The 27,819-nt window shown below is 36.6% G+C and overlaps 1 protein-coding gene across 1 annotated transcript; it reads right to left on the bottom strand.

The window, feature by feature from the left end:
• Positions 1 to 27,819, bottom strand: LOC110448157 (TBC1 domain family member 10A-like). Its single transcript, XM_021494255.1, has 9 exons — positions 27,089 to 27,819; positions 25,948 to 26,047; positions 25,423 to 25,530; positions 10,497 to 10,603; positions 7,956 to 8,136; positions 7,629 to 7,703; positions 4,637 to 4,751; positions 3,842 to 3,996; positions 1 to 2,822 (listed from the first exon to the last, which is right to left on the bottom strand). Exons 1-9 carry the CDS (start codon positions 27,271 to 27,273, stop codon positions 2,697 to 2,699), a joined length of 1,152 nt encoding a protein of 383 aa, XP_021349930.1. The 5' UTR covers positions 27,274 to 27,819; the 3' UTR covers positions 1 to 2,696.

Genomic DNA, 27,819 nt, shown 5'->3' with positions numbered 1-27,819 from the left:
GGANGGAAGGGGAGGGGAAGGGGTCGGGATGAGGGAGGGGGATTCTACATTGCACATGCTTCTCAACAGCATGTATAAGCACCACAACAACAGGTTTATATACATTATACATTATTTCTTCTTTATTGCACTTAACTGGGTTTTGACTTCCATTAAATATGTTTTAAGTTCCTCTGGCGGATCATACTGCAGTTTAGAAGGTTTTTGTTTCAATCTAGTACATGCACTGATTAATTAAGCACCAAACAACAGATATTTGTATCGCACCATTGATAAACCTGTGAGTTCTAGCCTAGGTAAAGGTGTTAAATGGCAATTAAAGCAAGCAGCAGCCACTTCTTATCATCAATTAACAAGTCATCAGTGTATTAAGTACTGTATACGGGGAAAGATCCCCTTAAATGTTTTAAATTGGAATTTTCCACTGAACTAAGTAATAAGGAAAAATTCATAACAATGGTACGTATATGTTTATACACAGCCTATAAACAGTGATTCCATTGTGAAGGGCTACACATATGGAGCAACGCTTTCTGTATACACATTGTGTACAAGTAATAGCAAAATATGAGACAAGCAATACTATGTTCTAGTATGGAATTATATAGTTTTACATTTTATACTGCCTGTTTTAGCTATTTCAGTGTTTGTTTTATTTGATTATAATTTACTGAACAAATCTAGTGATATGTGACGTGTAAGGAAAGATAACTAGATATGGTGGTAGATATGTGTGATGTCTAGAACCGGTGACAGATGACACAATGTCCTTGATTAAATTACTTCCTCAGAAGTTTTTATACTCAAAATTTTTAATGATCAGTGATGTGAAAAATAATGAAATATGAGTTGTATGCTATTGTTAACATACTACATATTTTTTATTTATTTCAAGCTGGAGTTAATATTTTTCTTTCAATCTACATGACATAATGATGATTCAAATTGAGAAAAGCCTTTGAAAACAAATTTGCGTAAAATTAAAATCCAATCAAATTGTGTGATAAAAAAGTAAAAAGTGGACAAACTGTAAACTCCTGGAATTGCCAATGTCTCCAGTACAAGTTTGCACCGTCAGCATTTTGATTTAATTATTTTGAAAATGAAATAAAACCTGTAAAAAATTTGATAACTGGTTTCTGTAACAATTTGATATTATGCACTAGACATAACACAGCACTCATAGGGTCAAAAAGGTCACTAAAGGTCACGGAGATCACTGACACTCTGAAAAACTTATCACAAATTATGCAATTACATTTGATCTCACACAGGGACACTTAATTCATTAAAAGTTCACAAAAATAAAGTCAGCTTTTCTCAGAATTAATGTCATCCATGATATGACATAAAAATATACAATAATTCATTTCATGATTCACAATAGCGATAATACAAGACAAAATCACATGTATTTGGTGTCAAAGACAGCATCAGCTCACATCGACAAACAGTATAGCACCTACAGGCAGCAGTTACATCCTCCATATCACATTCAACGGAGTCCGACCAATCAGGACCGTTCTTACTGTTCCACCCAACCAATAAAGGCCCTCCTTACATTGACACATCACTATATGACACAGGGTTTTATTGGTTGACTTCAGATCTACAATTCAACACATAAATGCAACTAAGTACAACAAAGCGTGACCTTGGAAAGTGTAACCGGTATGAAACGGAAATTTGCAAAATTGAAATGACAAACAACAAATACTTTTTCTATGAAAACTGAATGCTTTTTGTTCATGGAATGTTAAGTTATTGATCTAAGTTGGGCTTTTTATTTCTAAATTTTACAATGGTAAATTCAACTTGCCAGTGATTTTTAACTTGTAACAAAGTTCTCATCACAAATACTGTTTTTTGTCAAATCACAAATACAGTTGTTCTTTTCTGTTGATTTAAAAACACACCCTCATGAGTAGGACATTCCAGTCAAATTCTCAAAATTGTTATTACTTAAATTTGAAGAGTCAAGAGATTTTTTTACATGATTTCCTCTAACACCCTGCACATATGCATTACAATAAACACATGTTCTGGGTTAATTACCCTGTGTAATCACACAGGTGTGGTGCTCGGAGGGTGGAGTGGTTATAAACCTCTGGGAAAATTTTATGAGTTGAAAAATTCAGACATTTTGAATCACAGCAGGTCTGATATAAAATGTTTCATTAAACATACCACTTCATTTGAGTAAAGAAATTTTTCTAAAGGTCAAGGTCGTATTTGAGCTCACATCCAATTATTATAGATTAATGTTGCATTTGAGTCGTACAACAGACATGTCGACTGAAGATGAAGTTTCCATTGAAGACTGAGAGTTGAGCTCACAACAAAGGACCAGAGCTTCCACCTAACTCAGTGTAGATTGTATCCTGAGAGGAGGGATAACATCAAAACCTCATCAGGTAATACATTTTTGTACATCAGTACAGACTGTAGCTCTCAGCTAATCACAGTCAATGTTTACACTGATACCTACAGTACATTAGGTTGAGGATTACAACACGTCCTCGTCACGACTTATTCACAGGAGATGTCTATGTTTATGATGTATGTAAAACAGGACTCTCTCAGGGAATGTCGCTGCCCCCTAGTGGTGAATTTGAGAAGAAACCGTAACTCTAACACACTTCTCCCTAGTGATGAAGTCTGAGAATGTGACGATGATATGAACTGCTAAGCCACTATCATGTCTTTCTAGTTTTTGACTTGCTGCGGCTGGCATCCTTGGCCTTCTCTTTAGCTCTGCGTCTCTGAACCTGTTTCTGGTGCTCCTTCTCCATGTCTCGTTCATTAATGTTAAGCCGCAACGTCTATGAAAATAGAAAGGAAAAATCAGTTCTCAATCCCTGAGTAGCTTTTAAGTGTTGTAATATTTTCAGCACTTTGTTTTAAATTTTGAAAAAAAGAAATTCTCGATAAAAACTTAACTTAGTAATGCTTTCACCAAAACTATTCCTTTTCATCACCATGTGAAAATATATTAATACAATGTTGAATTGTTGCATTATTTTCAATATGCGGCTGTTAAAGGGTAAAGATTTTTTTCTGTATATACAGGAGCTTATAGTTCATAGTATTAATATCTACTGGATATTTAATTTTATGTAATCTTTGGTGACCTTGATTAAAGCTTAATGACATCCCTGCAAATTTTACCAACTATACAGTTAGTCCCCCCTTCTTACTTCCTGTATAAGCCTCTCCCCTACTTACTTCCTGTATAAGCCTCTCCCCTACTTACGTCCTGTATAAGTCTCTCCCCTACTTACTTCCTGTAAAAGCCTCTCCCCTACTTACTTCCTGTATAAGCCCCTCCCCTACTTACTTTATGTATAAGCCTCTCCCATACTTACTTCCTGTAAAAGCCTCTCCCCTACTTACTTTCTGTATAAGCCTCTCCCCTACTTACTTCCTGTATAAGCCCCTCCCCTACTTACTTTCTGTATAAGCCTCTCCCATACTTACTTCCTGTATAAACCTCTCCCCTACTTACTTCCTGTATAAGCCTCTCCCCTACTTACTTCCTGTATAAGCCTCTCCCCTACTTACTTCCTGTATAAGCCCCTCCCCTACTTACTTCCTGTATAAGCCCCTCCCCTACTTACTTCCTGTATAAGCCTCTCCCCTACTTATTTCCTGTATAAGCCCCTTCCCTACTTACTTCCTGTATAAGCCCCTCCCATACTTACTTCCTGTATAAGCCCCTTCCCTACTTACTTCCTGTATATGCCTCTCCCCAACTTACTTCCTGTATAAGCCTTTCCCCTACTTACTTCCTGTATAAGCCTCTCCCCTTCTTAATTCCTGTATAAGCCCCTCCCCTACTTACTTCCTGTATAAGCCCCTCCTCCTCGAGCAGTTGGAGTGGCAGCCTCCTAAGAGCCTCCAGCGTTTCGTAGAGTGAAGGACACTTAGATAGTGTGCCTGGCTCGCCGAGGGTAATCCTAACTAGGACCAAACCCACACGGAACAACACCTTCACACCTGGGCACAAAGGAAACAAATGTACGCAACAATAATAATATCAATTCTCAACTGCTAATACAGTTCTTAAAGTGTAATCATTCTTTACACTGGCAGAAAATAAATGTCACAAATGTTTTTGAAACCTGTATCAGATTTGAGAAAAATGTTTTTTGAAATATCATTTTCATTTTAATAATTTTCTCCTCTTTTCCCTAATCCACTGGATGAAGAAATAAGTTTCAAGTCTCCTTCAGACACTATTTACAACTGTAAAATCAAACTTTCATCACAGAACTTGCTTCATGCAATCTTGCTTTGACTTGTTTAATGAAGTAAGGACCATTTGGAACCAACATGTGGAATTTGACGAAGATACTACCAGCACTTTCTATGAAATAGTGATCACAAGACTTTAACTTAAAAGATCTTCAAAAATTTCAAAATGGCCACCAGTCAGCCATCTTGTTCTTTTAGTCAGTCCAAAATTTAATATGCACAACTAGGAACCAAGAAGAACCTACATGTAAAATTTAAGAACAATCCTTTGAGTACTTTCTGAAAAATCACTTCAACAAGAACTGTTGAAGCAGCATCACATAAGCTGTCTTAGCTAATAATGTTCCTAATGTAGCATTTCAACCGTAAATCTTCTGCTCACCTTCACAGAAGAACACATCCCACACCCGAAGTACACTGGACCAGGGGAGTGTGCGCGTGAACACACACATAAACCACTCTGTCATGTAGAGGATTGGTATGACATCCTGCTTCTTCTGTTATAACAGAATACACTTTATCTATAACACAAATTCTTATTACAAACAGATTACACAACCTTATAATATTTCTAACTCTACAGTCACATAAACCATTCTGTCACGTAGAGAATTGGGTAGACATACACTACAGTCATAAAATATTCTACAATACTTTATAACAGCCAACACATATAAAGTACTATACTTTATAACAGCCAACACATAGAAAGTACTATACTTTATAACAGCCAACAGATATAAAGTACTATACTTTATAACAGCCAACACATAGAAAGTACTATACTTTATAACAGCCAACACATATAAAGTACTATACTTTATAACAGCCAACACATATAAAGTACTATACTTTATAACAGCCAACACATATAAAGTACTATACTTTATAACAGCCAACACATATAAAGTACTATACTTTATAACAGCCAACACATATAAAGTACTATACTTTATAACAGCCAACACATATAAAGTACTATACTTTATAACAGCCAACACATATAAAGTACTATACTTTATAACAGCCAACACATATAAAGTACTATACTTTATAACAGCCAACACATATAAAGTACTATACTTTATAACAGCCAACACATATAAAGTACTATACTTTATAACAGCCAACACATATAAAGTACTATACTTTATAACAGCCAACACATATAAAGTACTATACTTTATAACAGCCAACACATATAAAGTACTATACTTTATAACAGCCAACACATATAAAGTACTATACTTTATAACAGCCAACACATATAAAGTACTATACTTTATAACAGCCAACACATATAAAGTACTATACTTTATAACAGCCAACACATATAAAGTACTATACTTTATAACAGCCAACACATATAAAGTACTATACTTTATAACAGCCAACACATATAAAGTACTATACTTTATAACAGCCAACACATATAAAGTACTATACTTTATAACAGCCAACACATATAAAGTACTATACTTTATAACAGCCAACACATATAAAGTACTATACTTTATAACAGCCAACACATATAAAGTACTATACTTTATAACAGCCAACACATATAAAGTACTATACTTTATAACAGCCAACACATATAAAGTACTATACTTTATAACAGCCAACACATATAAAGTACTATACTTTATAACAGCCAACACATATAAAGTACTATACTTTATAACAGCCAACACATATAAAGTACTATACTTTATAACAGCCAACACATATAAAGTACTATACTTTATAACAGCCAACACATATAAAGTACTATACTTTATAACAGCCAACACATATAAAGTACTATACTTTATAACAGCCAACACATATAAAGTACTATACTTTATAACAGCCAACACATATAAAGTACTATACTTTATAACAGCCAACACATATAAAGTACTATACTTTATAACAGCCAACACATATAAAGTACTATACTTTATAACAGCCAACACATATAAAGTACTATACTTTATAACAGCCAACACATATAAAGTACTATACTTTATAACAGCCAACACATATAAAGTACTATACTTTATAACAGCCAACACATATAAAGTACTATACTTTATAACAGCCAACACATATAAAGTACTATACTTTATAACAGCCAACACATATAAAGTACTATACTTTATAACAGCCAACACATATAAAGTACTATACTTTATAACAGCCAACACATATAAAGTACTATACTTTATAACAGCCAACACATATAAAGTACTATACTTTATAACAGCCAACACATATAAAGTACTATACTTTATAACAGCCAACACATATAAAGTACTATACTTTATAACAGCCAACACATATAAAGTACTATACTTTATAACAGCCAACACATATAAAGTACTATACTTTATAACAGCCAACACATATAAAGTACTATACTTTATAACAGCCAACACATATAAAGTACTATACTTTATAACAGCCAACACATATAAAGTACTATACTTTATAACAGCCAACACATATAAAGTACTATACTTTATAACAGCCAACACATATAAAGTACTATACTTTATAACAGCCAACACATATAAAGTACTATACTTTATAACAGCCAACACATAGAAAGTACTATACTTTATAACAGCCAACACATAGAAAGTACTATATCAAGTTGTAACAGACACGACACTCTCACTCTTTCTCCTATCTCACTCCACATTGTAGAACAGACTGCCGCAATACTCTTTTCCCTGCGGAACTATCCCAGACGGGAACAACCTCCCACCAGACCCGGTCTCATCTGAAACTTTGGAAACCTTTAAGCGTCGTCTCTCCTCTCTACATAATTAGCTCTGTTCTCACTCTCTTTTCCTGTACATAAATACAACCCAAACATTGACATGATCTTCAATATGATGGAGTAGGTCGATTATTAGGTAGAAGTAGAAGTAGAAGTTGGGTGTAAGTCTTTAAGAAGGGAGACAACTTCAGTACTGTTAATTACACAAATCAGACAGGTCAGAGGTTGTAACCCATACACATTTACATATCTCAACATGTCATATGAATCTCCTATACTGTTAGCAGTTGTCCTGAGATGCATCGGGAATCTCCCATCATTCCTACAATAAATTCCCCCAGAATGCATCAGCCTTTCTGATTATGTTTATTTTTTAAAACCAAGATGAGACTTCAAATTTCCATATCAATATAATGTGATGTCTCTGTTACTCACTATAAACTGTGGTTTTGAATATTTTACTGATCTATTACGTATCACCTAATTCTTTAGGAACTTTTGTTTAGCCCAATGTCACTATTTCAAGGCTAGCGTTATATTACAGTAATTTACTGTGTCCAAGCTGTGACATTTCAACTTAAACAAACAACCTGAACATGATACTTACTAAGTGTTTATATATTGCAGGGGACGTTCTCTTCACCAGTCCAAACAACACATCGCCATCTACCTGTACAGCTTCCTGTTGACACAGAACAACAGCTATTTAGTTAAACGTCTGCCCATAGGCAATAGGCAATTCAACTTCTGCTTGACCATGCAGTAAGATAAATAGTACAGAATCAAAAACATTACATGGACCAGTCTTGTTAATTGAAAGTAATCTAGAATTGAACAATCCACTATATAGGTACAAATAATATTATACTGTCCAGTTTCGTTAATTAAAACTAGAATTGGCCAGTCAGGTGAGCAAATAGCAGTTTATACTGACCAGTCCTGGACTGAAGTAACCAGGCAGGTACTTTTCACAGATTGACACAAGACACCAGAAAGCCTGTTCAGCAGGCATGTGCATGAGAAGGACTGCGGCGATGGGTGCCTGTGCCTGGCAGTACCCGTCCTTTGGGTTGTGGATGGTGTACGCCTTCAGAATCTTGAACAAATCCTCTTGGCTGCAAAAGTACCACATGTGTCAATCAGAATGTAACACGAAGGTAAATCAGTATTTGTACAGGTGTAACACACAGGTAAATCAGTATTTGTACAGGTGTAACACACAGGTAAATCAGTTTTGTACAGGTAAAACACACAGGTAAATCAGTATTTGTACAGGTAAAACACAAAGGTAAATCAGTATTTGTACAGGTGTAACACACAGGTAAATCAGTATTTGTACAGGTGTAACACACAGGTAAATCAGTATTTGTACAGTGTTTATATACTGGGATAGCTTTATAACAGAGTTAATATACTGGGGTAGCTTTATAACAAAGTTTATATACTGGGGTAGCTTTATAACAGTGTTTATATACTGGGGTAGCTTTATAACAGTGTTTATATACTGGGATAGCTTTATAACAGTGTTTATATACTGGGGTAGGTTTATAACAGTGTTATATACTGAGGTAGCTTTACAACAGTGTTTATATACTGGGGTAGCTTTATAACAGTATATAAACACTGTTATAAAACTACCCCAGTATATAACACTGTTGTAAAGCTACCTCAGTATATAACACTTTTATAAACCTACCCCAGTATATAAACATTGTTATAAAGCTATCCCAGTATATAACCACTGTTATAAAGCTTCCCCAGTATATGAACACTGTTATAAAGTTACCCCAGTATATAACTCTGTTATAAAGCTATCCTAGTATATAAACACAGTTATAAAGCTACCGCAGTATATAACACTGTTATAAACCTACCCAAGTATATAAACACTGTTATAGAGCTACCCCAGTATAAACACTGTTATCAAGCTATCCCAGTATATAACACAGTTATAAAGCTATCCCAGTATATAACACAGTTATAAAGCTACCCCATTATATAAACACTGTTTATATACTGGGGGAGCTTTATCACAGTGTTTATATACTGCTATCTCTTAATAACTGTGTTTATATACTAGGATAGCTTTATAACAATGTTTATATACTGGGGTGGCTTTTTAACAGTGTTTATATTCTAGGGTTGCTTTATAACAGTGTTTATATACTGGGGTAGCTTTATAACAGTGTTATATACTGGGGTAGCTTTGTAACAGTGTTATATACTGGGATAGCTTTATAACAGTGTTTATATACTGGGGTAGCTTTACAACAGTGTTTTATACTGGGGTAGCTTTATAACAGTGTTCATATACTGGGGTAGCTTTATAACAGTGTTATATACTGGGGTAGCTTTATAACAGTGTTATATACTGGGATAGCTTTATAACAGTGTTTATATACTGGGGTAGCTTTATAAAAGCGTTTATATACTGGGGTAGCTTTATAATAGTGTTTATATATGGGGTAGCTTTACAACAGTGTTTTATATACTGGGGTAGCTTTATAACAGCGTTTATATACTGGGGTAGCTTTATAACAGTGTTCATATACTGGGGAAGGTTTATAACAGTGTTTATATACTGGGGTAGCTTTATAACAGCGTTTATATACTGGGGTAGCTTTATAACAGTGTTCATATACTGGGGTAGCTTTACAACAGTGTTTATATACCGGAGTAGCTTTATAACAGTGTTTATATACTGGGGTAGCTTTATAACAGCGTTTATATACTGTGGTAGCTTTATAACAGTGTTCATATACTTGGGTAGCTTTACAACAGTGTCTATATACGTGGGTAGCTTTATAACAGCGTTCATATACTGGGGTAGCTTTATCACAGCGTTTATATACTGGGGCAGCTTTACAACAGTGTTTATAGACTGGGGTAGCTTTATAACAGCGTTCATATACTGGGGTAGCTTTACAACAGTGTTTATATACCGCAGTAGCTTTATAACAGTGTTTATATACTGGGGTAGCTTTATAACAGCGTTTATATACTGGGATAGCTTTATAACAGTGTTTACATACTGGGGTAGCCTTATAACAGTGTTTATATACTGGGGTAGCTTTACAGCAGTGTTTATATACTGGGGTAGCTTTACAGCAGTGTTTATATACTGGGGTAGCTTTACAGCAGTGTTTATATACTGGGGTAGCTTTACAACAGTGTTATATACTGGGGTAGCTTTATAACAGCGTTTATATACTGGGATAGCTTTATAACATTGTTTATATACTGGGGTAGCTTTATAACAGTGTTTATATACTGGGTTAGCTTTAAAACAGTGTTTATATACTGGGGTAGCTTTATAACAGTGTTTATATACTGGGATAGCTTTATAACAGTGTTTATATACTGGGGTAGCTTTATAACAGTGTTTATATACTGGGGTAGCTTTATAACAGTGTTTATATACTGGGGTAGCTTTATAACAGTGTTTATATACTGTTGAAGGAAACAATGTACACACCCATATCCGTCTTTGCTTGTGAACATCACGTGTAGGGGAAACTGTCGGTGCAGGTCTTTCTTGATGTCGTCCATCCACTTAGGATCGCCTGACTGTTGTAGGTAGTTCTGTGGACACAAGAAGTAACACTGTAAATCTGACATAACATCACTTCATCAGTGATAATATTATCTAGTTTCCTATTAGGGATAACTTACACATGACACTGACTTCTGACTAAAACACAGGCTATAAAGCAGAATCTGATAATTGGATAACTCCAAACTCTACAAGGGTGGTAGTATAACATTGTCTTGCATTCTAAGCCTTGGGTATCCTGCTCAATATTTTATCCCTTGGGTTTGAATAACCATATCCATACCTCACATCAGGGATGGATTTTATTAATACAGACATCCTTATAGACTATACATGATAATCTGTTTAATTTGGTAACCTCGTACTCTACAATTTTTGGTTTATTTGTGTTTTAAGTCCTATTAACAGCTATGGTCATTTAAGGATGTGCCAGGTTTGGGTGGTTGAAAAAAAAAGCACCCAGCAGTTACAGGGTTGCGACCAGTAATCTTGAATGTTTCTAGGATATTTGGAATTTATATTTTGAAAAAATATATGTAACATTAAACATACATGTACCGGTACAATATCTCTACAGAGCCTATGATAATACCAGTGTATTACTCAAGCATGACCGTGGGAACAGGTCCCACCCCTCAGTGATGTTTGTTATTTAATACATTTTAACACTATACAAACCTGGATCTTTATCAGATATCATACAGTGTGTTTTAGCTCGGGTTTACCATACAACGGAATATGTCAGACAGAAAGCTGGCTCTATTTTTATATACTTTACTATTTCTTTCATGGGCCATTTTAGCGTGTATGGTGTTAACAAATACCAGTACTTGTCACACACAAAATGGGATATTACTGTTATATAACTTATTAGTATTTTTTATCAGTCTCCATATAAATCTATAAAAATACACATTGATCAGAAATAAGGGATAAACAATTCCTTTTATAGTCTGAGGTAACATTAATATTTTACATCTTTTATATAACATTAATGTATTGTACTATATGTAAATGACTTCCCTTCACTACTGCTATAAATGCTATTACAGGATACAGCACCACAGGTAACCACATTACCAGTAAACCCCAACCCTAATATCACAGGTAAACACATCACCAGTAAACCCCAACCCTCATATCACAGGTAACCACATTACCAGTAAACCCCAACCCTAATATCACAGGTAAACACATTACCAGTAAACCCCAACGTCACCCCTAATATCACAGGTAAACACATTACCAGTAAACCCCAAACCTAATATCACAGGTAAACACATTACCAGTAAACCCCAACGTCACCCCTAATATCACAGGTAAACACATTACCAGTAAACCCCAACTTCACCCCTAATATCACAGGTAAACACATTACCAGTAAACCCCAACGTCACCTCTAATATCACAGGTAAACACATCACCAGTAAACCCCAACGTCACCCCTAATATCAAGGAAGTTCTACTACATTCACTGATAGAATTGTACGATTCATGGAAATATGTAAATTAGTCAAGGTCACCTGACCCCAGACAGAATCAAATATGTTCTGCTGATAAGGCGTATAAATAGATGTGTAGAAGGCGATTGGAATGTACAAGTTCAGTGTTATCAGGGTCCAACAAACTACGGGTTTATAAATAAAACAATACTGCAAATGTGCAGTAATTTATCGTCAATAAATATGTTGATGTGATCAGACAGCATGCATGCTTTATTGAACAGCACACACTGTTTATATCAGACAGCACTCTGCCATCCCAAGATGTATTTGCATTCTAAATCTGGTCACTGCAGGTGAAATAGTATATGTTCCAGACAAACTCTTCAGATTGACAAAATACAGGCGGACAGATGAATGGAGTGCAAACCTATGGTACCTCCCCCCTCCCACCTCAGTAACCATCAGGGACTAATACTTATAAGACTTGGAGTGACCTGTATCCCCTTCCATCTGTCTGTATTACACAGAACTAGTACACATGCCCATTGATACGACGACCTAGTGTCAACTGTCTACTTTAGTCTGTACAGTACATCCCCATTGATTTTATCAGGTCCTACCTGTTACATCACCAGTAAAACACGTTCTACATACATTATTTAGTCACATGGGACACGAGGGACAGATTAAAACCCTCCATACATTGTAACAGAGTTTCATAATCTTATTTACAAATGCAAAGTCATGGGTAGTCGTGTCATAGAGCTGTTGTGTATTCTGTGTATTCAGGGGGCACCTGCTGCCGGCCAATCTCTAAGGCAAACACACTACCATATTACAACCTCAATAGCTTCTACACATGCAATTAACATAGTATAAACTCAACTTGCCTTTCTGTTATTAAAATGTACCCTCTGATATTGAGAATGAAATAATCACTAGACCATGAAAAGACCAGGCATTTTAGATAGCATTTATATGGAGACAAATTTAATTAACAAAATGTTTATTCAAGATTTATGAGTGGGGATCTCTGTATGCTGTATATCGGAGTAGTGGGTAGGTGTTACATTGAGTCGCAGACACTCAGTACTGTATGTATGATCACTGGGGATCTCTGTATGCTGTACATGGGAGTAGTGGGTAGGTGTTACACTGAGTCGCAGACACTCAGTACTGTATGTATGATCACTGGGGATCTCTGTATGCTGTACATGGGAGTAGTGGGTAGGTGTTACACTGAGTCGCAGACACTCAGTACTGTATGTATGATCACTGGGGATCTCTGTATGCTGTACATGGGAGTAGTGGGTAGGTGTTACACTGAGTCGCAGACACTCAGTACTGTATGTATGATCACTGGGGATCTCTGTATGCTGTACATGGGAGTAGTGGGTAGGTGTTACACTGAGTCGCAGACACTCAGTACTGTATGTATGATCACTGGGGATCTCTGTATGCTGTACATGGGAGTAGTGGGTAGGTGTTACACTGAGTCGCAGACACTCAGTACTGTATGTATGATCACTGGGGATCTCTGTATGCTGTACATGGGAGTAGTGGGTAGGTGTTACACTGAGTCGCAGACACTCAGTACTGTATGTATGATCACTGGGGATCTCTGTATGCTGTACATGGGAGTAGTGGGTAGGTGTTACACTGAGTCGCAGACACTCAGTACTGTATGTATGATCACTGGGGATCTCTGTATGCTGTACATGGGAGTAGTGGGTAGGTGTTACACTGAGTCGCAGACACTCAGTACTGTATGTATGATCACTGGGGATCTCTGTATGCTGTACATGGGAGTAGTGGGTAGGTGTTACACTGAGTCGCAGACACTCAGTACTGTATGTATGATCACTGGGGATCTCTGTATGCTGTACATGGGAGTAGTGGGTAGGTGTTACACTGAGTCGCAGACACTCAGTACTGTATGTATGAGTCACTAGTCCAAATCTGACACATGTGCTTTGAAATTGTGCAGATATAAGAAGCAGCACGGGTCATCAAACAACACCTATGTCTATATCCTACTTCAAAGTGCATCGACTAGGTGTCTATACCACAATGGTACAGGTGGCGCAGCAAACTTAGGAAATGAAAGTTGAATCGCTGGGAACTTTCTTTTAGTCTACACAATAGATAAGTAACACTGTATACATGCACAGGTGTTAGGCAGTTTCTACAATTCTTTATTCAAGGATTTATTTTCTGAAATTAAAAGCATAAAAAGCAGGAAATCATATATTCAGTTAACATACATCTGTAAAGGTTATCTTTTACAAGTCAGATTTAAATATTCTAAAAGGAAAAGCCTTCTGCTGTTTATAGTTATAACCTAATGCTCACCTATACACTCCATGTTTTTAATACATACGTGTCCCAATCACAGCCCACTGATACAAGATATACAGGTATTTACTCAATCAACCTAAACATACATATGTGTCCCAATCACAGCCCACTGATACAAGATATACAGGTGTTTACTCAATCAACCCAATAAACATACATACGTGTCCCAATCACAGCCCACTGATACAAGATATACAGGTGTTTACTCAATCAACCCAATAAACATACATACGTGTCCCAATCACAGCCCACTGATACAAGATATACAGGTATTTACTCAATCAACCCAATAAACATACATACGTGTCCCAATCACAGCCCACTGATACAAGATATACAGGTGTTTACTCAATCAACCTAATAAACATACATACGTGTCCCAATCACAGCCCACTGATACAAGATATACAGGTGTTTACTCAATCAACCCAATAAACATACATACGTGTCCCAATCACAGCCCACTGATACAAGATATACAGGTGTTTACTCAATCAACCTAATAAACATACATACGTGTCCCAATCACAGCCCACTGATACAAGATATACAGGTGTTTACTCAATCAACCCAATAAACATACATACGTGTCCCAATCACAGCCCACTGATACAAGATATACAGGTGTTTACTCAATCAACCTAATAAACATACATACGTGTCCCAATCACAGCCCACTGATACAAGATATACAGGTGTTTACTCAATCAACCCAATAAACATACATACGTGTCCCAATCACAGCCCACTGATACAAGATATACAGGTGTTTACTCAATCAACCTAATAAACATACATACGTGTCCCAATCACAGCCCACTGATACAAGATATACAGGTGTTTACTCAATCAACCCAATAAACATACATACGTGTCCCAATCACAGCCCACTGATACAAGATATACAGGTATTTACTCAATCAACCTAATAAACATACATACGTGTCCCAATCACAGCCCACTGATACAAGATATACAGGTGTTTACTCAATCAACCTAATAAACATACATACGTGTCCCAATCACAGCCCACTGATACAAGATATACAGGTGTTTACTCAATCAACCCAATAAACATACATACGTGTCCCAATCACAGCCCACTGATACAAGATATACAGGTGTTTACTCAATCAACCTAATAAACATACATACGTGTCCCAATCACAGCCCACTGATACAAGATATACAGGTGTTTACTCAATCAACCCAATAAACATACATACGTGTCCCAATCACAGCCCACTGATACAAGATATACAGGTGTTTACTCAATCAACCTAAACATACATACGTGTCCCAATCACAGCCCACTGATACAAGATATACAGGTGTTTACTCAATCAACCCAATAAACATACATACGTGTCCCAATCACAGCCCACTGATACAAGATATACAGGTATTTACTCAATCAACCCAATAAACATACATACGTGTCCCAATCACAGCCCACTGATCCAAGATATACAGGTATTTACTCAATCAACCCAATAAACATACATATGTGTCCAATCACAGCCCACTGATACAAGATATACAGGTGTTTACTAAATCAACCCAATAAACATACATACGCATCCCAATCACAGCCAACTGATACAAGATATACAGGTATTTACTCAATCAACCCAATAAACATACATAGGTGTCCCAATCACAGCCCACTGATACAAGATATACAGGTGTTTACTCAATCAACCCAATAAACATTTCAGAAAATGCGTTAGTTTTTGATCGATTCAACCCTTGATTCTTCTTAAGTCATTGATCTTTCTGCCTGTTTCTTTTTTAAGGTCCTTATGTCATTTCGTTTTGGAAAAGATCAAATTGTTGAGGTTGAATTATAAATTAACGATCCTTGTACCACTGACCTAAACTGGAACTATGCATTGAAAACTGTTCTTTCTGGCATGAATATGGCTTTGATAAATCATATCTGATACCTTGCGGGACTTTTATGAAAAATAATAGATGAAATAAACAAAATATAATCAGCAACAGGGTTCTGAATGTTAAAGATTTAGCAGGATTAGACCGGGAGTTTGAACCCTGACCCTCATATTGTTATACTATCGCTCCAACCAACTGAGCTATCTAGTCCACGAAAGTGTCCAATGGCCAAGCTGTGCTATCTAGTCCACAAAAGTGTCCAGTGGCCCAGCTGTGCTATCTAGTCCACAAAAGTGTCCAATGGCCCAGCTGTGCTATCTAATCCACAAAAGTGTCCAGTGGCCCAGCTGTGCTATCTAATCCACAAAAGTGTCCAATGGCCCAGCTGTGCTATCTTATCTAGTCCACGAAAGTGTCCAGTGGCCCAGCTGTGCTATCTTATCCACAAAAGTGTCCAATGGCCCAGCTGTGCAACAGTTGATCTAATCCGAAACTAAGGGACGGGTGGTGTAGATACGAAAACCCCCAGTTCACTGGGACAGGGATCCTTCATCATCCCTGAAATTTCATAATGAACTATTCCATCTTTTGAATTGGAAGAGTTCAAATGTGTCTTCAGGGGTGAATGAGTTAACATGATACAATATTATTAAATCAAATTGTGACACATAACAGTTTTCATTAGACTTACCAGTATGTCCAAAAGAATCTTGTTTTAAAAAGAAAACATGACATGTCTTGTTCAATGACATCTTAAATAACCTTGGGTACAAAACACTGTCATTCAGCAATATTCCCAGACTAATTACTTTTTTTAACAATAAGTGACTTCAATAAGACATACCTTTGAAAAAATAATCATTTTTGTAGGACTCCAACAAAACTAATTCATTTCCTGTCTAGCCTTATAATGACCTTGGAGTCAATGACCTTTGCTGATTAATCTTCAAAGCTTTTCTCGGCTCCAGTATTACCAGAACTACATATATATCTTAATAGACCTGTAATTCAATATTTCAACATTGTGACTGAACATCCAGGTTTTCCTCCGTAGAACCACTGACCTAGGATCGTGAGTAACACTGCCTTGAAGAGCATACACCAAAGAAAACACGCTATCATTTGTTTGGAATTTTGCCATTAACTTCAGATCCCATTTGTTTTAAGGAAATAATGTTTTTTTTGTCAACTATTGATTTTATTAGACAGCTGTAAGAGGTATTCTTAAGACTCAAGGTAAAGGACGCAGTCTGATACACAAATGTGCCTGCCATTGATCGTGACCACAATGGAAGATACAGCAGTGACCTTCACAAAAACAAATCTCAGTTTATTGGACGTGGAACATAAACAACCTTTATGTTCAGATCATTGCTGATGTACTGTACATTGTAGCATGTCTGAACCATGAATCTTCCTAAACTTGTGTAAATCTGCATCAACTTGAATCAAAATTTGTAACTTTACAACATTTTTTGGAATGAAAAGAAGGTACATGTATTCCTAATTAATAACAAGAGGCCCAGGGGCCTTAATAGCTCACCTGGTATTTTATTTTTCAGTTCAAAACCTGCTGAGTACCATACTGGTTTATCCAAGGAGTACAAGAAACAAAGTTGCAAGAATAGCTACATATAAATCTGTTTTGGTGGGAAAGACAGCAAGAAAACGAGTTTAACATGTTATGTCCCAATTTTCCTCTATTTCCCCTTTTGGGCCTCACATGCACCTTTTTATACAAATTAAACAAATTGAGTTTTTTTCTCCTAAGCATGCTTCAGACCACATTTGGTTTAAATCCCTTCATTTGAGCAGAGTGGAACATAATTTTCTCTATTTCCCCTATTGGGCCCTGGTATAGTATGGTAGGAGAAAAAAAATCCTCTATTTCCCCTATAGATTTACCTATTTTCCCCCTATTTGCCCCGCTCCTCTGCCCCCAGGGGGACCATACCCTCCGTTTATACAAAACTGAGAACCCTGAGAAGACTTGTAGCGTTTTAAAGGAAAAAGTTGACGGACTGAGCTAAAAAAAAGGATCCAGGGTCTACTTCACTCTGTAAGTAGGTAACAATGAATAATACATTTAACAACTACATCTAATTTTTTGTTTTATATAAGCTGTTTTCCGTAAGTTAAACACAATACATACTTTGTAAGGTAGTATCTACATATCAAGTTTACTTTAGAAAAATCAGAGATATACAGCTGGTACTTTATATGTAAATCCTCTTCTTTTATCTCTTTGTTGGATCTGGACTTGCATACAATGCAATGAAGCTTGCAAAGGTATGTGAATCACATTGCACACCTACACATCAATAAGTTAAGTACACATTCTGTTTACTTCAAGTTTCTGTCATCCTTATGCACCACAAATAAAAAAACGTTTCCCCAAGGCAAAAAGGACTGAGTGACAGGCAAAATTGCTCGCTCAGTTATTGAGATATGTAAATCCAAATGAGCAAATTACTGCGTAACCCTACATTGAAAACAGTAAATATTGGTTAAGATCACAAAACACTGTCCCTTATTATGATGAACACAAAATCTGCTTCATGTAGCTCCAGCAAAGCCTTACTTTTATAACCCATGAAAACAACGAAAATAGCAAAAGTGGGATGTTAATATGCCGCTTTTATAGCCATACAACTATTTGTAGTCTCTAGATCTGTGTCTCCAATAACAGATCAAAAGAAAATCTAATCAAATTCTGCAGGTGTTCCACATTAGTCACCTCTGAGCTATTACTGCAATCATGCAGAGGGATACAGCAGGCCAGCCCTGTTCTTATAGGCCTGGACCTGCGGGGGTGGGGATCAGTGGTGTCTCGGCAGATTAAGTTCCCTTGTATCCATGGGTTAGCATTAACAAGACAGAATGATATAATGGACCTGCAGGGGCGGGGATCAGTGGTGTCTCGGCAGATTAAGTTCCCTTGTATCCATGGGTTAGCATTAACAAGACAGAATGATATAATGGACCTGCAGGGATGGGGATCAGAGGTGTCTCTGCAGATTAAGTTCCCTTGTATCCATGGGTTAGCATTAACAAGACAGAATGATATAATGGACCTGCAGGGGCGGGGATCAGTGGTGTCTCGGCAGATTAAGTTCCCTTGTATCCATGGGTTAGCATTAACAAGACAGAATGATATAATGGACCTGCAGGGGCGGGGATCAGTGGTGTCTCGGCAGATTAAGTTCCGTTGTATCCATGGGTTAGCAGTAACAAGACAGAATGATATAATGGACCTGCAGGGATGGGGATCAGTGGTGTCTCTGCAGATTAAGTTCCCTTGTATCCATGGGTTAGCAGTAACAAGACAGAATGATATAATGGACCTGCAGGGGTGGGGATCAGTGGTGTCTCGGCAGATTAAGTTCCCTTGTATCCATGGGTTAGCAGTAACAAGACAGAATGATATAATGGACCTGCAGGGGTGGGGATCAGTGGTGTCTCGGCAGATTAAGTTCCCTTGTATCCATGGGTTAGCAGTAACAAGACAGAATGATATAATGGACCTGCAGGGGTGGGGATCAGTGGTGTCTCGGCAGATTAAGTTCCCTTGTATCCATGGGTTAGCAGTAACAAGACAGAATGATATAATGGACCTGCAGGGGTGGGGATCAGTGGTGTCTCGGCAGATTAAGTTCCCTTGTATCCATGGGTTAGCAGTAACAAGACAGAATGATATAATGGACCTGCAGGGGTGGGGATCAGTGGTGTCTCGGCAGATTAAGTTCCCTTGTATCCATGGGTTAGCAGTAACAAGACAGAATGATATAATGGACCTGCAGGGGTGGGGATCAGTGGTGTCTCGGCAGATTAAGTTCCCTTGTATCCATGGGTTAGCAGTAACAAGACAGAATGATATAATGGACCTGCAGGGGTGGGGATCAGTGGTGTCTCGGCAGATTAAGTTCCCTTGTATCCATGGGTTAGCAGTAACAAGACAGAATGATATAATGGACCTGCAGGGGTGGGGATCAGTGGTGTCTCGGCAGATTAAGTTCCCTTGTATCCATGGGTTAGCAGTAACAAGACAGAATGATATAATGGACCTGCAGGGGTGGGGATCAGTGGTGTCTCGGCAGATTAAGTTCCCTTGTATCCATGGGTTAGCAGTAACAAGACAGAATGATATAATTCCGTGTTATCAAGGAGAATCGATTAGCAGAATTAGTGTAAACTAGACAGTATCTAGGAATGTGAATAAGGGGCAATGAAACAGATACAATTTCATAATATCAGGGGTTTGGATAGACTGTAACTAGATATATTTCTGCTGTATCTATGGATATGGATTGGTCGGAACTCTACATATATTTTAGATGTATCTATGTGTATGGATTAGTCTATCTATTTTGCTGTATCTATGGGTATGGATTAGTCGTAACTAGACAGCTATTTTTGCTGTATCTATGGATATGGATTAGTCCTAACTAGACAGATATTTCTGTTGTATCTATGGGTATGGATTTATGGCAAATCTACATATATTTCTGGTGTATCTACATGTATGGATTATTGGTAATTCTACAGATATTTCTGTTGTATCTACGAGTATGGATTAGTGGTAACTCTACAGATATTTTTGCTGTCTTTAAATATGGATTAGTGGTAACCATACATATAGTTTTGCTGTATCTATTGTTATTATTAATGGTATCTCTACAGGTATTTCTGCTGTATCTATGGGAAAGGATTAGTGGTAACTCAACATATACTTTTGCTGTATCTATGGATATGGATTAAAGGAAACTCTAAAAATATTTCTGCTGTATCTATGGGTATGGATTAGTGGTAACTCTACAGATATTTCTGCTGTATCTATGGGTATGAATTAGTGGTAACTCTACAGATATTTCTGCTGTTTCTATGGGTAGAAATAAGTGGTAACTCTACAGATATTTCTGCTGTATCTATGGGTATGGATTAGTCCTAACTAGACAGATATTTCTGCTGTATCTATGGGTGTGGATTTATGGCAAATCTACATATATTTCTGCTGTATCTACATGTATGGATTAGTGGTAATTCTACAGATATTTCTGCTGTATCTATGGGTATGGATTAGAAGAAACTCTACAGATATTTCTGTTGTATCTACGAGTATGGATTAGTGGTAACCCTACATATAGTTTTGCTGTATCTATGGGTATGGATTAGAGGTAACCCTACATATGTTTCTTCTGTATCTATGGGTATGGATTAGTGGTAACTCTACAGATATTTCTGCTGTATCTATGGGTATGGATTAGTGGTAATCCTACAGATATTTCTGCTGTATCTGTGGGTATGGATTAGAGGTAACCCTACATATATTTCTGCTGTATCTATGGGTATGGATTAGTGGTAACTAGGGGAATGGGGAATGTCAAAAAGGGGGGTCCCCCAGGGCTCTCGATTGTAGGGCCACTGTTTTTAAATGTTTTTATCAATGATATGTTTGGTTTTGTAAATAAGTGTTCACTGTGTAATTACGCTGATGATTATACTTTATCAAATATAAGTAACTGCCTTGACACTTTAAAGATAACTCTGGAGGAGGAGAGCAAGACGCTAATAGATTGGTTTTCCTCCAATGTTATGAAGGCCAATCCAGGTAAATTTCAGGCTATTTGTATCGGAAAGAAAACCCATGAAACAATATCAACTTTTAGCATTGATGGGGTAGAGATTTTATGTCAAGACTGTGTGAAGCTTTTAGGTGTAGATATTGATTTCCTTCTTAAATTTGATGTACATATACATCTCTCGTTTTTGTAGCAATGCATCCAAGCAATTAGCAATTTTAAAGAGATTAGGTAGTCATCTTACAAAGAAAGGAAAGATTACTATTTTTAAGTCTTTTATCCTATATAATTTTAATTACTGTCCTTTGGCTTGGCACATTTGTAACAAACACGAGAGAGATGGAGACGATCTAAGAGTGGGCTCTACGTTTTATTGCTCGTTTAAAAAATATGGCCATAGAAACTTTCAAGATTATAAGTGGCACTTCACGATCATTTTTACATGATCTTATTGAACAAAGAAATGTTTTCTATAATTTTAGAAGAGAGGACACTCTGAAGATTCCAAGGGTGAATACCAAAATGTATGGCAAGGATCGTTTAGATTTTGAGGCGGCCCGGTTGTGGAACAGTCTGCCAATCGAGTACAGAAAGATAGAGGACTACCAGACTTTTCGTAGACTGCTCCGCACCTGGGATGGCCAACTATGCTCCAACACACAGTGATATTCACCTCAGGAATTTGTCTTTTGTGATATTATTTCTACTTTATATGTGATATGCTATGAAATGTGTAAATTTGTGTCTCTCTTCCTTTTTAGTATTCTGTGATTTTTTGTTGTTAAATTACTTAATATGCGTATACCTATGTTTGTCGCAAGAATAGCACTACAGTGCTAATGTTATTTTGTTTGTAATATGCAATGGTAAATAAAATCTTGAGATGTAACTTTCATTATATCTAGATGTGTGATCAATGGCATTGATTAGTTTTTGATGTGTTTTTGCAGGATTCCCACAAAAAATATATATTTGTCCCGTATTTTCAACATCTATGCGGCAGAAATGAAGTGCATATTGCCCAGAATTACCAACGCTTGGCACACTGTGCAACAAAGGTGGAAATGGGCAAGTATAAATCACACACACCCGTATATCAAATCACATAACATGGAAAGCTTCTAAACAAAGCTGTATTTAACAGTGCAGTTTCTAAGACCAGAGCGGTGAAGAGAGTCCCGTCAGGCCATAGCGATAGTTAATAACCATACAAACATAATTGACGACCAAGAATATCTTTAACCAATGAATTATTATAGCGATTCTTGGAAAATTGAAAGTGAAACTGAATACCATGTGCAAACGTGGTTGTATGTCACTTGATCGAGCAATATCAGTCAAATAGACGTGAAAAATCATTAATTGAGAAAACAATTCAAACAAGGCATCACAAATGATACAAATCCCCTTGCATTCACACATTGTGTGCCATATGTATTAGGAAATGAATAGAAAATTCAATGATGTAACAGTAACTGCTCTAGCGACTGCATCTGTTGAAGGTATTGTCATGGAAAACAATTTTATCAAGTTTCACGAAATTCGGTTGAGGAATGATTCCGATAGAGATGACAAAGTTTTTCTACAAATAGTAACAGTGACCTTGAACTTTCACTCGGTAACCCGAAACGCAAATTGTTCAAGATATTGTTATACCATTCATTTTAAAAGCATGCCTTTAAATATACAGTTTATGCCCATGTAATGATGTATCACTACCGCAAAGTATGAAAAAGTCAACCCCACAGCAATCAAGCTACCATGCATTACTGTCACTGCCTTAGCCATCTGAAACCCTTACAAGAGATCCCAGACGGACCTTGGCGCCCACCTTTGTACCATCTTCATTAGTTCTTTGTCAGTTCAATCTTTTCTCTTCTTTCCTCTAATCTGTTTGATCGAGTCATGTTAACAGTAAATGCACCTTGAGGTAACTTTTGATCTAAACTTAATACTGATGTGTATGAAAGCCAACCTTCAAAGTGAGTTTGTCATTCCATATATTTACTAGTACAGTACTTAATGTGAAAGAAATAGAATTGATCATTGCAATATAAGAAAGATCTGTTTAGTTCTTCCTTTAGCCATTTTGTTTTTATGGTCAGTCTCAAAATATAACATGCACAACGAGGGATCAAGGGGAACCTACATATCAAATTTGAGAAAGATATTCCTGAGAAATCAAATTTGAGAAAGATATTCCTGAGAAATAGTACTAACAAACCTTCAATGTCAAAAATCGAAGATGGCTGACGGTAGGCCATTTTGTTAACTGATCAGTTTCAAAAGTAAACATGAACAATAAAGAAAAGTGGGGAACCTGCATCGGCTGGCCCCCCAAATTTATTTTGGCCGAGTAAACAATTTCAAGCACTGGCCCAAATTCAATGACAGGTATTGCATTGGTGGCCCAAATAATGTTGGGAAGAAATATTTTCACAGCATTTAACACAATGCTTCAGCACATTTAAATAACATATAACATGACAATGTTTGTAATATGTAAAACAGAATAAAACATTATATTTTTAGTTCTTCAACCCTAGTTCAAACCTGACATGATCCAAATACACAAAACTCACACCTCAAAGAAGACACCCTGGCAGTATTTATATAGAAAATCTGAAAAAATCATCACATTTTCTAAATCATGCACAGTTCGATTCAAATCGAAGTAATGACAACTGAAAAATGTACTGCCCGCCAGTTAATGTGGAAGGGACTATAATTTCTTTAATTCAGAAATTTTTCGACAGTCACCCAAACTAATTTTGTTGGGCTACCTCACTTTTGACAACTTTTGGTCGCTCGAGCAAGACTTTAACCGCCATTGGCGAGCAAGCGACTGTCCATTTCAGGCACTGCTGAACAACAAGGGAATAAAGGGAGCCTACATATAAAATTTGAGAAAGATCCCTCCTGTACTTCCGAGAAATAGTGATAACAAACTTTCACTATCAAAATCCAAGATGGCTGCCTGTCAGCCATGTTGTTAGTCAGATCAGTTTCAAAAGTTCCCCTGCACAGCTAAGGACCAAGGGGAACCTACATATTAAATTTGAGTCAGATCCCTCTGGTACTTCTTGAGAAATATCAATAACAAGAATTGTTTAAAGACGGACGACGGACCACAGACGCAGGGTGATTTGAATAGCCCACCATCAGATGATGGTGGGCTAAAAATGAATAAAAGGCAAAAACGTGTTAAAAGCGCTTTTAACTCTGGATAAAAACAGTTGAAACTGAAAAGTAAACTTCGCATACATGCATATTTTTTTCTTGAAATTGATTCATTAGCTTAGGAAGAGTTTTCCGACAGACGACCAAGCTGTTGATAATAATTTATAATAAATATTTAATAAATTGATAATAATGTATACCTGGAAGCTTTTGCCCAGTAAAACTTTCACCCTTCACTGGCAAAATCCACTTTTTTCCCAGCATTACCTGGTAGTTTCACTCTTCACATGTTTTAACTATGTGTAACAGGAGAAAGAGAAAATGCACGGCCAGACAGGGGTTCGAAACCCGGGACCCTCAGATGTATATGGATACAAAAAGGTATTTTCTTACCTCAAATCTGCCTTTGTTGTTCTCCATGAGGAACTTACTGCCACACAGGTACTGCCACGCCCTGGAGCGTAGAGACGGAGGAATGCCTTTACGACATCTCTCTTTAATCTACAAATAATGAAAATAACAGTTAAACAAAAATTAAACAAAATTCTATCATGTTACAGTAATATATATCCATTTTAGCTAATCAATCATAGTGGTACAATGTAACATTTTCTCTTAGTATGAAAATGAGCCCACAGCGATAGGCTTGCAATCTGTAAAAATTTAAACAAAGCAAGTATCATGTCAGATGCTGTACATTTATATATTTTCTTGATAGCAACTTCGGTAAAGTACATAGTTTATTTCTAATGTAGTATATTTTTAATTATTAAAACTTAAAAATATATGTATTTTTGGACAAAATGCAAAACAAAATGTGATGTGTATAATATTATAAACATTTATTTGGACAGTTCACCAGTGACAATTTAAATCAGATAACTATAATGATGTATACAAATGTATAATCTTACCAACCTTTTTAAAACGTTTACTCATCCATTTTTCCCAATTTTCAAACATCTCCAACCATTTTAGTTCTCGTTTTCTCAGAATGTCCGATGGCAACCTTCTTTCACTGAAAAATTTAAATATAAACAAGAATTGAATATTGTAACATAAAAACTCAGTTCTCATAAACTTTATATTAATTGCTGGATTCAACTCTTATAATTATAAATAAAATTTGGAACAGGTGTAAATTAGTTTTCAAGATTTTGACATCTTCAGAACAAACAGGGTCGTACAAAGTCAGGTGCCCTGGGAGAAACTGCCATAAAAGAAAAGTAGAAAAGTATGATGAGTAAATATATTAGTCTAAAGTGTTGCAATGGGGCAGTGATCAATGTTTCTTTGATGCTCCCTATGCAGAAGCTTAAGACAAAGAGGAAAACTCTTGATCCTGCAGGGGGGCCAGCATGGGGTGGCATTCCCCCAAGAAATCATGTACCAGAGTGTTTTCAATAGCTCTGATTGCAGTATATATAATAGAGCATGAGCAACCCCCCAACAATAAAAGGTTTTCAGACATGCAACAACAAAAAAGAGACCTAATGGGTCTGTATCACTCACATGCTATTCAAATATCAAAGCAAACACATCTTCTCTGACCTTAGGTTGCTCAAATTGATTTAAATAAATTTGATAGCACATAGGCTCATGCTAAAGAATGAATATTGTGTATTTTTTTTTTCTTTATAGACAACGAAATGTAAATTAAAACTTTGATATCACATATTTCTGAACTGATGAATCTTAATGATGATACAGAATGAATAAATAGCATTACTTTAAAAGTGACCTTACAGATATTTGTTGGAAGATTTTAACTTATTTCACTCTTGGTAACTTTTTTTGAATCATATATTTGATCAAAGGTGATACTGCAATATCATACTGCAATATTAGAGTGTTATTTGGCGGAAATGTTATGTCTCCATGATTTCTGACAGCTGACTTCACTGATTCGGTACACTGTGGCTTAGTGAATTGTTTTCAGCAGTTTAGACATCAGTTTATTACAGGCTCTATCAGAATATTTGTCAAAATGATGATTTTACAGTACAGGTAATGACATAATAATTTTCTGGATATTCTTCAAATTTTGACTATGACATACTCATCAGGATCTGTGTACTGAGAACCACCAATGAAACCATAGCGATCAACATGGCTCATTGCATTTCCATTTTGTTTACTGGAGCCGGGGCTTGGGTGTGCACCATTCTCCTCCATAGGGGCACTGGCCTGGCTCATGGCAGCATCCTCATCTGAGTAATCACGGCCCGGGTCTGCATTTGCCATGACTCCCGAATTAAAAGCTTATTCAAATAAAACATACACCATTGACATCAAAATGAAGTTTAAGCTTGAATACATAAACCATCGTTTTGTATCCATCAGTCATGTTCATCTTCACAACAAATTTCACTTTCTCACATTAGTAGAACAGCACCAATCATTCCAATGATGATTTGTCATTTCTCCGGTCAATGGACCCAAATTTACCGATACCCACAGGAATGTTGAGGAACATATCTGAGTAAACATGTGATTACATGGTCAACTCTCTTTGTAAGTGAGCATCACAGTAACTTTAAGTAACCATAGTCTGACAGATTATATATCGTTTCAAATAATCCATTTCTGTCAGATTTCCTGGGAGGTTCTCTTTTATTCCGGAAGAAGCAGGTCCAGATTCCGGAAGTTTACCAATTTTTACTGGCGCATGCCCAGTAATCTGAAACCACTGAATTTTACGTCAAAATTACATAATCAATCATCAAATTGTGTATAATTTTGCTGAAAATTTCTAGATTGCATCCATAATCCATTGGACGATACAATTTT

This window comes from Mizuhopecten yessoensis, unplaced genomic scaffold, assembly GCF_002113885.1.
Source record: "Mizuhopecten yessoensis strain PY_sf001 unplaced genomic scaffold, ASM211388v2 scaffold3853, whole genome shotgun sequence".
NCBI lineage: Eukaryota > Metazoa > Mollusca > Bivalvia > Pectinida > Pectinidae > Mizuhopecten > Mizuhopecten yessoensis.
Note: the sequence above shows the minus strand (reverse complement) of the source record. Positions and strands in the feature narration are given on the sequence as shown.